Consider the following 13,762-nt stretch of genomic DNA (forward strand, 5'->3'; position numbering starts at 1 on the left):
GCTGCTGCGAACATTTAAAGTCCAGTGGGAGAGTTAGTTTGGGAGGACGCGGGAGTGGCTGGTATGGCGACGTAGGAAGGTTTCCCAGGGAACATCTCTGTGGGACGGTGCCGTGTGGACAAAGGAGATGAGGGAGTAAGCCCTCTTGCTCTCTGGAAGAGTACACTGGCTGAAGGAACAGCATGTGCAAAGGCCCTGAGGTGGGACATCCTTGGCATGTTTGAGGACTAGGAGAGACTAGACCGGAGCAGGGTGGGAGGGCAGGGAGTGGTGGGAGGTGAGTCTGGAGAGGAAATGGGTCCCCATAACGTAATGCCCCAGAGGCCCCAGCGAGGACTGGCTTCAGCTCAGCGAGAGGGCACCACTGCGGCCCTGGCAGAGGAGGGCAGCCCTCTGCCGTAAGGCTAAGAGGGTCTGAATGCAGTCTGCTCTGCTCCTAGTGCCTCAGCCAAGTTCAGGGGGCCTCCCACCCAGGGGCCTAGGTCCCCTTGCCCCGCAAGGGCGGGCTTAATAGGAAACTGAGCAGGCGGCACCCTGCAGGAGGGCTGGGCACCGGTGCTGCGCCTCCCAGCCCGGTGCCAGGCACTGAGAACAGGCCAGGACACCCTCCCTTCCCATTTCCTTTCGGAATGTTGATTCTGATCCAAGAATTCCCAGCTCTCCCCAGAGTCCCACGACCCTCTCTGCCCTGCCGATGACGTCAGCTGCCGGGCATCTGGTAGTGATCCTCCACCGGGGAGGGGTCGTGGTGGAGGAGGCCTGTGCAGCCCCCTCAGGCTCCGGACGGCTGGTCCTTGTCTTCTAAAGGGGCCCAGCTGCTTCTGACTCTCATTTCCTGTGGAGATTTTCTCACAGTCCCCAAAGACCCCCTAGACGCCTTGGCTGTGGGAACTGGGCTGGCTTGGGAAGGATAGGTTTCCCTCTCTGCCTCACTCCCAGCTGGAGCCACAGCCCCCCAACCCTCAGGGAACCCTGTTTGCAGGCTGCTTGACCTGTGCGTGGCGAGGGCTGGGGGACAGGGTACACCAGCCGCTCAGAGGCCCTCTGCCTGAGCACGTTATTTTTCCTCCTTGGGCCTCAGTTTCCCCATGTGTAAATCGGGACAAACTTACAGGGTTGTTATGAGGACCGAAGGAGATGAAGCAGTATTGCACTCACCCTGCCTTGGCCCACAGACTTGCCAGTGAACAGGAGCTGCCCGTGCACTAGAAGAGGAGACGGAGGCCCAGTGAGAGAGCCTTGCCTTGGGTCCCACTGCTTTCTGTGTCCCAGGAAGGGCCACCCCAGGGGCCCTGGGAATCTTCGGTCCGTCCACTGCACCCCATTCCTCTTCCTGCTGCTGGTTTTGGGCTCCCGGTCTTTTCTTTCCTTCCCTCTAGGTTCTCCCCAACTCCACCCAGGAGCACCTCCCCATTTGGGGGATGACCACCCCATGTAAGGGACAGAGCAGAGGAGTGGACATAGGTCAGCCAGGTTCTGGTCCATGTGGCTGTGTGCTCTGCATCAGATTACAGGCTTCAGTTTCCTGCCCTGTCTGGGGAGGCATCCAGACCGGAGGAGTCGGTCAGCTCTTACTAAATGCTGTCCCCTCAGCTCCTTAACAGCAGGCTCTGCACCTCGGTAGCAGCTCAGAGCTCAGGGGCCTAGCCCTGCCCTCTCCTCATTGGGCTATCGCCTTTTCTTGAGCTTCTATGGGAGGGCTCACCACAATCAAGGAGACCCAACTGGAGGGGACAGAGCAGGGCAAGGGGCCGACACAATGGCTGTGCATCTTAGGGGGCAGGGCAGGCCTTCTCTTCCTGCCTGCAAAGACCTGCAAGACCGAGGCTGGATGTCCAGGAGAGACATTTCCACTCCAGCTCTCTGCCCAGGGCTTTCCGGACCTGGGGGCACAGGGCAGGCTCCCCTACTGTGGGCGAGGGAAGAGCAGGGTAGAGGAAGGAGGGGAAGCTCAGTCCTCCAGAAGGGTGGGATGGGGAACCTCCATAGGTGGAGACCAGGCACCAGGAGAAGCCCCACGTGAGCTCATGTGATGCTCAGGCCCCACTGGGGAGAGAGTTATAACGCGCCCACTCCATGGATGAGCAAACCGAGCCTCCGAGAGCAGAGAGGGTGGAGGACTGGAGGCCAGCTGAGAAGCAGGTGGCAGAGGCTGGGGAAATCTCCGCTTGAGCCCATAGGACCAGACACCGGGCCCAAGGGAAGAAACGGGGGCGGGGACAGAGGGGGAACAGACAGGCCCTGTGGGGAGGCAGCCAGGGCAGAGCAGGACCGCACCTCTCCCCAGCATGTCACCTCCAGGATTCCTGGGGAAGCTCACCCTTCCTCTGGCCCAAGATGGGGGCCCTGTAGGGGAGGCTCAGAGTTAAACTTGCATTGGGAAATAAAGGGTAATAGGCTTTAATTACTACTCATTAATCCAATTAATTAAGCTAATGTATGCAATAAGTGGTATCACTTATCAGAACAAATCAGTTAATATAGGCAATTAAGGGGGTTGGCTATTTAAATAATTAATGGGACTGATTAATGGGACTGATGTAGTTGAATTGTCACTATTATTTGGTAATTGATCTCACCACTAATATTAGAGGGAAGTGTCTTTTAGGTCCATGAAATAAGAACTAAATGAATCACTGTCACGAGAGGAGCTGAGTTGTTACAAATGGATGCTCTCGTTTCTAGACTTGGTGGTTACAGCAGTAGGGAAGGTGCTGTAGAGACCTCAGGCAAACTGAGACCTGCAGGCTGAGTGGGTGTTCCCCTGGCAGGAAGGGAGAGAGGGCCCTGAGGAGGAGGAGGAAGCCGGAGAGCCAGGACAAGCGAGAGGGGTGGGATGGCCTGCCCGGCACAGAGGACTTTACGTCATCCTCAGAGCTACAGGGGCTGCTATGACTGTCATTCATTTATTCAGAAAAAAAGCTGATCTACACTGGGTGCCTGTCGGGTTGCCTGCAGCTTCCTGGGCAGAGATTCTGTCCCTGAACCCCTGCGTATGGCGCTGCCGCCCCAGGGAGAGGGGCGTGTCAGTACCTGAGATGCGGTACTTGGTACTCTGGTACCGGGTACTCCGGAAGGTACTTGGAGCCAGCTGAAGGGCTGAGAGGCAACTTGCAGCGGGGGTGGGGGGTGGGGGGTGCAGTGGGAGTGTGGGGAGTTCGCTGTCAGGGGGCACGGTTGGGGAAAGCCTCACTGGGAAGGAATGCTCAGGAAAGACCTGAGGCAGGGCAGAGAGGGGACGTGGAGGAAAAGCACTCCTTGCAGAGGCATGGGAAGCACAAAGTCCCTGAGGTTGTTGAGATGGGTGGCAGTGGTGGGGGGCACACCAGGACGCTCTGCTTGGCCAGGTCGGATGCTGATGCGAGTCGGAGCGGAGCGGGTGGTGAGAAACCAGTCCCGGTCAGGCTCTGGTGAGGACCTTGGCTTTTATTCTGAGTGAAATTGGAGTCCAGGCCAGCGCGCAGAGCGGAGGAAAGCTAACCAGACTGCGTGGCTGTGGGGTGGTGGGCACTGGGGATGATTAAGGATCCTGGTGGGGTGTCTGTCTCTGTGTGCCTGTCTCTCTCTCTAATGGAAGAAATAAAGTCAGGGGCACAGACGGAGGCAGGGGGCCGTGATGAGCTGGCAGCCATTGTCCAGTGTGGGCGGTGATTGGAAGCCAACGTGGCCACACTCTGTCTGGAAATCCAGAGCCCTGCACAGAGGCAGAGCGAGGTGATGGGGTTATGGGTGCCCCCGAGGCCCGTGTCCCAGGCCAAGGTCTGCCCTGGCCCCCATCGTCTCTGGCCATGCCATCCAGGTCTGATCCCTGGTGCAAGCGCCCCATCCCCAAAGCTCCTCTCTTGTCCCAGAGCCCGAGGGGAAGTGGACAGGAAGCAGGAGGAAGCTCTGGGTCGATCCCAGTGTCCTGGCCAAACTGTTCCCAGCATGGGAGGATTTCCGGGCCTGAATGGCCGGAAGCACGGGGATGGGACACCTCACCCAGGAACAGTGGGTAGAGGGGGCAGGAGGAGGGCCCTACTCCACCTCGCTCCCATTGCTGCTGGACAGAGAACCCAAGCAGCTGTGGAAGCCCGCTGTGGCAGCAGCCTGAGGGGCTATGGTTAGAGGTCAGGAGGGCATGTTGGCAACGAGGAACTCTAGAATCAGACCTGGGAGGGCTGCCAGACCTCTTCTCAGTGCGCAGCCCTGGCCTCAGGAACTGGGGGAAACACAGTTTTAAAGTTTATTCATATGTCTTCCATAAGAGGGACACACAGAAAGAGAGACAAAGAGTCAGAGAGAGAGAGGCATCCCCCACCAGGGTCTTCAAGCCACAATCCATGCATCTCATGCAGCCCCAATGACGGGTGTGCATGCTCACGTACCCAGCACACTCAGGGAGGTGCCAGCCTGCAAACCCCAGCCCTGCTCCATGGGGGCCTGCCGGGCCACCGCTGTGCCACCCACTGCTGAGACCGCCCTACCCCCACCACTCGTTTTAGCTCAGCTTTCTTTTTCTCTTTCTTTCTTTCTTTCTTTCTTTCTTTCTTTCTTTCTTTCTTTCTTTCTTTCTTTCTTTCTTTCTTTCTTTCTTCTTTCTCTTTCTTTCTTTTTCTTTTTTGAGAGGTTTTTGCTATAGGGTCTGTGTGCTCACCAGACAGACAGAGAGAGACAGAGAGACAGAAAATAAAAAATCACCCCCCAGGGGAGATGGCCACGCCGCAATCCCTTCTCCTCTATTCTCTTCTCGGGATCTTGGGCACGCACGCACACACTCCCAGCATGAGTTTAAGCCACCGGGTCTGGGACTCGAACCGCAGTTGGCTACATGGGAGTTCAGCGACATAGCTGTTACGCTAACTGCTGTCCCAACTTTCTTCTTCTTAAATGAGAGCGTCCTGTATTTGAGGAAATACCTCTTTAGTGTTTGATCTCTCCTTCCCACCTTTCAGATGGGAAGACTGAGACCTTTCCTAGCCAGAGGCCCCGCACCCAGCCTAACAGCCTCAATGATAATGGTAGTGGCTAACAGAGCTTGTTTGCTGTCCATGCATTCCCTTAAGCAATATGTGTTGAGCGCCTACTATGTGTCCGGCACTGTGCTGGGGACAGGGATCTCAACAGTGAAGGACTTAAAGTCAATACTTGGGCCAGCCCCAAGGCCTGGTGGTTAAGGGAGCCGGATCTTGGGAACCAGCAGTTAGAGTAATGGCTATGTCACTGGACTCCCACGTAGTCGACCGCGGTTCGCGTCCTGGACCCAGTGGCTTAAAACTCATGCCGGGTGCGTGTGCGTGCGTGCCCAATATCCCAAGAGGAGAATGGAGGAGAAGGGATTGCGGTGTGGCCATCCCTCCTGGGGGGTGATTTCTCACTTTCTGTCTCTCTGTCTCTCTCTGTCTGTCTGGCGAGCGCACGCGCCCTATAGCAAAAAAATCTCTCAAAAAAAAAAAAAGGTTTGAATCCTAGCCCCAATGGCTTGGAAAACACACCAGGCATGTGCGTGTGCCCCAAATCTTGACAGGATGGAGAAATGGAGGAGAAGGAATTGTGGCATGGTAATAGCCCATGGCGGGGTGAGGGAGGCTTCTCTCTCTCCTCTCTATCTCTCTAGCTCTTTCTGGTGAGCACAGGCATCCCATTAAAAAAGAAAAAAAAAGTCAACAGTTTCATGGAGGCTTGAATAATTAATAACCAATAAATAAATGTAAAGTATTCATTTTCGGTTGGGATTGGGAAACCGAGGAAATAAAACCAGATTGGGAACAGAGTGAAGGATGAGGTGGGGTGGCCAGGGAAGACTTTTCTGAGGAGGTGACATTAAGCCAAGCCCTGAATAAAGTGGGGAGAATGGTGAGCCACATTCAGACCTGGGGAAGAGCATTATTATTATTATTATTATTATTGTTATTATTTTAGATTTCTTTTTTTGACATAGGGTATGTGTGCTCACTGAAGAGAGACAGAGAGAAGAAATCCCTCCAGCTCTGGGGAGATGGCCATGCCACAATCCCTTCTCCTCCATTCAGGATTTTGAGCACACGTGTACGAATGCCTGGTGTGTTTTTTAGGCCCCCAGGTCCGGGACTCGAACTGCTCGCAAAGTGAGCCCTGTGGGATCCAGTGCCTTCATCAGCAGAATGCCGCTCCGAGGTTTCTAGGCGGAGAGAGAGCAGCATGTGCAAAAGCCCTGTGGCAGGAATGAGCTGGCAAGGAGACCCAGACAGCTGGGGCAGAATGAGGGGAACAGGATGATGGAAGGGACCTGTGGGGACTTGCTGAGGGAGGTGGTCAGGCGCCTCTAGGCCACACAGGAGCACAGCATCTGATTCCTGCCTGTATTTCTGACACAATTACAGCACCCTCTTCACTCTCACAATGGCAGAAAAACGGTGGTTTGAAAGCTAAGTTACATGGCCATGGAGCGTTTACATTTTTTTTGAGAGAGATTTTTGCTATAGGGCACGTGTACTCATTGGAGAGATAGAGAGAGACAGACAGAAAGTAAGAAATCAGCCCCCCCCCCCAACAAAAACACACGGGAGATGGCCACACTGCAATCCCTTCTCCTCCATTCTCCTCTTGGGATTTTGGGCACGCACGCATGCACCTGGTGTGAGTTTTTATTTATTTATTTATTTATTTGTTTGTTTGTTTGTTTTGGAGAGGTTTTTGCTAAAGAGTGTGTGCGCTCACCAGAAAGACAGAGAGAGACAGAAAGCAAGAAATCACCCCCCAGGGGGGATGGCCACGCCACAATTCCTTGTCCTCCATTCTCCTCTCGGGATCTTGGACATGCACGCACATGCACCCAGTGTGAATTTAAGCCACCGGGTCCTGGACTCAAACCGTGGTCTACTACATGGGAGTCCAGCAACATGGCCATTATGCCAACTGCTGGTCCCAACCCGGTGTGAGTTTTAAGCCACTGGGTCCGGGACTCCAACTGCAGTTGACTACATGGGAGTCCAGCAACGTAAACTTTACACCATCCGCTGGTCCCGAGACTTTAAATTTTGTTCTTCAGAGATGAGAGCCAGGGTCAGCCCATGGCTTGGCGGTTAAGGGAGCTGAATCCCACATGGCCGACTCTGCGATTTGGTTCTCAGACCTGGTGGCTTGAAAAACGGGCCATGCAGGTGTGTGTGAGTATGCCCAGCATCCTGGCAGGAGGGAGAAATGGAGAAGGGACTTTGGCGTGACTATGCCCTATGCCCTAGGTGTGGGGGGGTTCTCTCTCTACTCTTTCCTGTCTCTCTCTGGTGAGCACACATGCCTTCTGGCAAATTAAAAAGCGAGAAGGAGAGAGATGGGAGCCACTGGAAGGTGGGGGTGGTGCACACTCCCCGATTTGTCTGGGTTGTAACTATGAGTGCCACTAGGGGAGCGGAGGGTGACTGGGGGTGCGAGAGCCGATGCAGCGAGCCAGAGAGGGCTGTCGTGCCCTCCAGGGGCGGCCAGGCTGGAGGGCTGAGTGTGACTGGAGCGGGGTGGACCCATGGAGAACAGGTCAAGACCCACTCAGAGCTGAGCAGCGGGCTTCCTGATGGGTTGGGTGTGGACGAGAGTGAGAGGGAGGGGAATGGAGGACCATGGGGTTTTGGCCAGTGCAGCAGGAAGTTGATGACGTCACCCAGATAGAGAAGGCGGAGGGGAAGTCAGCTTGGCCCGCAAGCAGGCTCAGAGCAGCAGCGGTCCTGCTTCGTACCTGATGAGTTCGAGATGTCTTCAGGCATCCGAGGGCAGCTGCCCAGGAGCAGTGGGGTTTCTGAGTCTGGTGCCGAAGGAGCAGCTGCCAGGACGGAGTAGGGGTGGCACTCAGGCCATGGACTGGAGGGAGAGGCTCACTGTGGCCTTCATGGGGAAGGATGGTATTTGCTGACACCTTGAAAAGCAGCCGCCTCTGGCCTCTGGCTTCTCTAGACCCCATCGGGGCCACCTGAAGGTGGAGGAACTTGATTGTGTGGCCTGCTGTCCCTGGCAGTGGCGCTGCAGTTTGCTGGGCAGTTTGCGGGGCACCAGGGAGTGAGTGTAGGGCAGGAGGGGGGCATCTGAGCCCAACCTGGGCCCGACCATGTTTGGAGTCAGGGATGATGGAGGGGGGTGGTGAGCAGGCAGGGAGTGTGGTGAAGAAAGTGATTCAGGAAGCAGGCCCTGGGGTGAGCAGGTCACATTCATCTCTTTACCTACAGGAAACGGGCTCAGAGAGGTGAAGGGGCTCACCCAGGGTTGCACAGCTGCAGAGTGGAGAGGCAGCTGGGCCAGTGGACTCCAGCAAATGCTCTTGTCTGCCGTGGCCGCTCCTGCCTTCAGGGTGCACCCTCAGGGCCCCAAGCGCTAAGTGTGGCCTCAGACATGTGGGCAGAGACTGGCAGCCGGGAGCCACGCAGGGCTGGGCACTCACCTGTCTTCTCTCCTTCCAGGGCCACCGGAGAGCCAGCGGCTGGCGAGGACTACGTGAAGGTAGGAGGGGCTGGGCCAGCGTTGTTTAGGGGACCCTGAGGCTCAGCGTTGTTTAGGGGACCCTGAGGCTCAGAGCCTCTCCTGTGATGGGCAGGTCCCTTTCAGACCTCACTGTGTGTCCCCAGGATGGGAGGGTCCAGGGACTGGGCCAGCCTCTTCTTCCCGTGCCTGCCACCATTCTCTGGTGCCCCAAACTCGGGGCATCCCAGTGCTTGCCCAGCAGCTGCCAGCTGGCAGGGCCCAAGGCTGTCCGTGCGAAGGCTGCATGATCAGGTCCTGCCTGGTTGTTGAGCACCTACTCTGCGCTGGCGCTGGGAGGTGGGAGGGAAGGATGACTTGGTTCTTCGTTGTAAATGCCAGGTGCAGCTCACATTTAACCTTAAGTTGTCCTGGGTACTGGGAATGTCGGAAATGCTGTTCTGGAATATGATGACAAGGATAATTCTAACCAGCAGTCGAGTGCCTGCTATGTCAGACCCTGTGCTGGCTCTGGGCACTGGAGAAGAGGCATTCTACTCTTTCTTTTGGAGAGATTTTCCTATAGGGCGCGTGCGCTCGCCAGAAAGACAGAGGCAGAGAGAAAGAAAGCACGAAATCACCCCTCAGGGGGATGGTCACGCCGCAATCCCTTCTCCTCCATTCTCCTCTCAGGATCTTGGGCACGCATGCACATGTGCCCGGCATGAGTTTAAGCCACCGGGTCCGGGACGTGAACTGCAGTTGACTACATGGGAGTCCAGCGACATAGCCATTATGCTAACTGCTGGTTCCTTTTTTAAAAAAATTGATGGTAGCACATACACATGCATGAGAGAGAGAGACCCCGGCAGGCCAAGACCCCACCCTCCAGTCCTTCAGCTCATCAGCATCCTGGACGCATGTGTGCACGCCTGCCACCTTTGGGGCCAGGCAGGAGACCTACACCTGCAGTTGACCATGGGACAGCTGGCGCTACAGCTCAGGACACAGCTGTGCCACCTTTCCCTTTTTCTCTTCTGTTTTTTTTTTTTTTTTTCTGTTCTTTTTGCTATAAGGGAGCTGGCAGGTGGTGTGGTGGTTAAGGGTGCTGGACTCCCACATGGCCAACTATGGCTGGAGTCCTGCACCTGGTGGCTTACTTTCTCTCTCTCTCCCGCTCTGGTCAAATTAAAAATAAATAAATATATAAATAAAGTTAAATAAAATACTTCTGTAATAAAATAAAATTTGCTATAGGGCACACCACAGTCTCTTCTCCTCCTTTCTCCTCTCAGGACTTCGGGCACAAGCACACACACACCTGGCATGTTTTTCAAGCCACCAGGTCCGGGACTGGAGGTGCGTAGCCAGTCATGTGGGATCCAGCTGGCTGGCCCCGTTTTTGTTTTTGTTTTTTTTAGTTGCCAGAGAGCATATGTGCTGCCCATCGGAGAGAGGAAAGTACCCCCCGATGGGGCTTAGTCACCTTGCAGTCCTTCCTGTTCCTTCCCCTCACCCTGCAGGATGTTGGGCATGCATGTACACACGCCTGGGGTGGTTTTCAAGCTTCCAGGCTGGGACTCAAATCATGATTGGCCATGGGAGGTCATGCTGAGCAATGGGGCTGGCCCTCTTTTTTTTTTTTTTTTTTAAAGAAAGAGTCTTAGAGCCAGCAGGTGGTATAGCAGCTACATTGATGGACTCCCACATGGTCTACCACAGTTGAAGTCCCAGTCCTGGTGGCTTAAAAATCACACCAGGCTTGGGACCAGCAGTTAGTGTAATGACTATGTCGCTGGACTCCCATGTAGTCTACTGCGGTTCGCGTCCCAGACCCGGTGGCTTAAACTCACGCCGGGCACGTGTGCGTGCGTGCCCAAGATCCTGAGAGGAGAACGGAGGAGAAGGGATTGCGGTTGGCCATCCCCCCGAGGGGATTATTTCTCGCTTTCTGTCTCTCTGTCTCTCTCTGTCTGTCTGGTGAGTGCACGCACCCTATAGGAAAAACCTCTCCAAAAAAAAAAAAAAAAGAAAAAAAGTAACTTGAGACCCAGAAAAAGGCAGTGACTTGCCCACAGTCACACAACTGTTATGGGGGGGAGATGGGATTGCACCCCAAGTTTGACACCAGGACTGCAGACAGAGCCCCTGACCTTCCTCTACTAAGAGCACTGGCCTTGAGCTGGGCCCTGCACTCGGTACTGAGACACAGCAGAGGGCACACGGCACCAGGCCTGCATCCATAGGGCTCCAGTGTTGGAAGTCATGTGGCCGTGTAGGGGCCAGGGCAGAATCATACAATGTTTGGAGCTTGTGTGTTGCAATCCATCAGACCTAGGTTTTAGTCCCAGATCCACCACTTGCTTGCCACTGACTTGGGGTGTGGGTGCCTCAATGTTTGCTTATGTGAAGTGGGGGCAACAGGGGCCCCTGCCCGTGGGTGGGGAATCTAAGTAGAATAGCAGGCTGGGCTGCTCCTGATCAGGGACTTTCCATCACCCTGCGATGCTACCGGTAAGGCTCAGGAAGTGACCAGCAGCCATGTGGCAGCGTTGGAGGCATGCAGATCCCACTATCACATGGAAACTCTGGTCAGAAGCCATGGAATCAGACCAGCCCATGGCATGGTGGTTAAGGCACTGGGTCCCACGTGGCCAACCACGTAGTCTGAGTCCCAGACCTATTGGCTTGAAAAACACAGCAGGTGCATGTGCGTGTGTACCCAAAATCCCACAAGGAGGGAGAAATGGAGGTGAAGGGATTACACCATGACTATTCCCCATAGTAGGGGTTCTTTCTCCCTCTTTCTCTCTCCTGCGCCCTCTGGCAAAATTATAAATAAATAAGCCGAAGGAGCTGCAGAGGAAGGGGCTGACTTTCAGCTAGGAAGCTTGGGAGCAGGTGATCAATGAAGGCTTTCTGGAGGAAGCATTGAAGCTAGGCCATTGCAGTTGACCAGGAGCAATCACCAATACCTCTTCCTGAATGAAAAGCTGCAAGGGAGACAAAAATAAGCAGAAGTGGGTTAGAGGGTCGTCAGGCAAGAGGGCAGGCAGTCAGAAAGCAAGCTGCCCGGGACTGCAACCAGAAGCCACTTCTGGAATCGGGCCTCAGCACTTCCTCCAGGCCCTAGTAATATGGGGGGCAGAGAGGGGAGAAAGGCCAGGGGGAGAACCAGCTCCAAAGCCAGAGGTGAAACCCAAGGGGGCCTGGTTCAGCACCCTACAAATCCCACCAGTCTGGTGGTCGGACTCCCTATGAGGATTGCTAGCTTTGTATTTTTTTCTTTAGTTTATGGGGTTAAAAAATGTAGGTTTTCTGGATTGGCAGGTGGCATGGTGATTAAGGTGCTGGACTCCCGCATGGCTGACCATTGTTCAAGTCCTGGCTTGCTTTCTCACTTTCTCTCTCTGATCAAATTAAAATAAATAAATAAATAGATGAATGAATAAATAAAAAGTTAAATAAAATCATTATTTTTTAAAAATGTAGGTTTTAGGACCAGCAGATGGCATAGAAGTTACAGCACTGAATTCTACGTGGCTGATTGTGTGGTTTGAGTCCCAGACCTGATGGCTTGAAAAGCATGCCAGGTGTGTGTACTCACATGCCCCAAATCCCAACAGGAGAATGGAGACGGGATTGGGCATGCTGTCTCCCCCAGGGGGTGCTTTCTCGCTTTTCCTGTCTCTGTCTCAAGAAAGTACAGCTGCCCCATGGCAAAAAAAGAAAAGCAAAAATAGGTAGATCTTCTTTATCATGTTTATAGAATTTTAATTTAATTTATTATTATTATTTTAATTTGACCAGAGAGAAAGGGAAAGTGAGAAAGTAAGCCACCAAGTCCAGGACTTGAACTGTGGCCAGTCATATGGAAGTCCAGCAGTAGGTACATTTAAAAAAGATGCTATAGGAACCAGCAGGTGGCATGATGGTTAAGGTGCTGGGCAGTCCCACATGGCTGACAACGGTTCAAGTCCTAGACCTGGTGGCTTGCTTTCTCACTTTTCCTCTCTCTTTGTGTCTCTCTCTGGCCAAAATAAAATAAATGAATAAATAAATAAAATAAAATAAATATATTTTTAAAATATACTATAGGGACCAGCAGTTAGTATAATGGTTATGTCGCTGGACTCCCATGTAGTCGACCGTGGTTCGCATCCCGGACCTGGTGGCTTAAACTCACGCTGGGCACGTGTGCGTGCGTGCCCAAGATCCCGAGAGGAGAATGGAGGAGAGGGGATTGCGGCATGGCCCTCCCACCTGGAGGGGGATTTCTCGCTCTCTGTCTCTCTGTCTGTCTGTCTGGCGAGCGCACGCGCCCTATAGAAAAAAATCTCTCCAAAAAAAAAAAAAGATACTATAAAAGAAGTCATACGTGCTCACTGGAACTGATTAAATAATCCTTTAAAGAATAAAGTCAAAGCATTTAGTTTCAGTTTGAAGTCTCCAGTGAGAATTGAAGTCAATAGTCAGATTCCATAAGTCCATTCCTTTGAAGAGTCAGCTTCTAGAACATCACAGTTTTCAAACCATGGTGTGAGCACTTTGCTTCTAAGGCAAGGACTCTAAAATGCTGAGACCATAAAATTCCAGGTTCCAAGCCTCAATTTTCAGAGGCGGGTACAGAAAACAAACAACTGAGGCCTAGAAAGGTGGACCCAGGTCTGAGGTCACGCGGTCTGCGCGAAGGATTTGGACCCCAAGCCTGACTCATACAGAATTAGCAAAGGCTCCCTTGGCATTGAAGAGTCTATGATTCCAGAACAAAAAGTCCGGATTGTAAGACACAAAGCTTGAGAGTGCTAGCGTTTACGGAGCACCTGCCTTAGGCCGGCCCTTTACCTTACCCGCCTCAGCTCGGCCGGGTCAGCGCAGGTCCTGGCCGCACTTGCCAAATGCCTTTTCCACATGGGTGAACTGGGGCTCCCAGAAAAGGGCCGGTGGAAGTGGGGCACCGGTACTTAGGGAGAGGCTGAAGTCTGCGCCAGGCTGGCCTCCCGCCCGCTGAGCTTCACCGGCTCTCTGCACCCCCGGGTTCTCAGCGGAGTCCCTGATTCCAAGTGAGGGACGAGAACTGGGCTCTGGGAGATTTCCCGAGGCCACAAAGGATTTGGTCAGGCACAGACAGGAATTTTTACAGCTTTAGATATGATTTAATTCAAAGTCTCTGCCGGCTCCGGATCAGTCAGGGATGCGGCGAGTGGGGTAGCCGGAACCTGCCCTTGCCCACCCAGGGGTCCTCACCCCATCCCGCTGCCCCCGGGTCGCCCCCGCTGGCGGGTCCTCGGCTCCGCGCCCCCCGCTCCAGGCAGCTTGGGTGCGCGGGACTGAAGCGCCGGGGGCGAGGGGCTGGGAG

The 13,762-nt window shown here is 54.1% G+C and overlaps 1 protein-coding gene across 3 annotated transcripts in view; it reads left to right on the forward strand.

The window, feature by feature from the left end:
• Positions 1-13,762, forward strand: part of SH2D3C (SH2 domain containing 3C) — a 39,075-nt gene that overhangs the window by 7,687 nt on the left and 17,626 nt on the right. For all 3 annotated transcript variants that reach the window (XM_014590008.2, XM_006154070.3, XM_014590009.2), the window contains one exon: positions 8,406-8,445. In XM_014590008.2, coding sequence (XP_014445494.1) covers positions 8,406-8,445 — 40 coding nt within the window. The remainder of the gene's footprint in view (positions 1-8,405; positions 8,446-13,762) is intronic.

This window comes from Tupaia chinensis, unplaced genomic scaffold (genome assembly GCF_000334495.1).
Source record: "Tupaia chinensis unplaced genomic scaffold, TupChi_1.0 Scaffold000394_1, whole genome shotgun sequence".
In the NCBI taxonomy this organism is placed as follows: domain Eukaryota; kingdom Metazoa; phylum Chordata; class Mammalia; order Scandentia; family Tupaiidae; genus Tupaia; species Tupaia belangeri.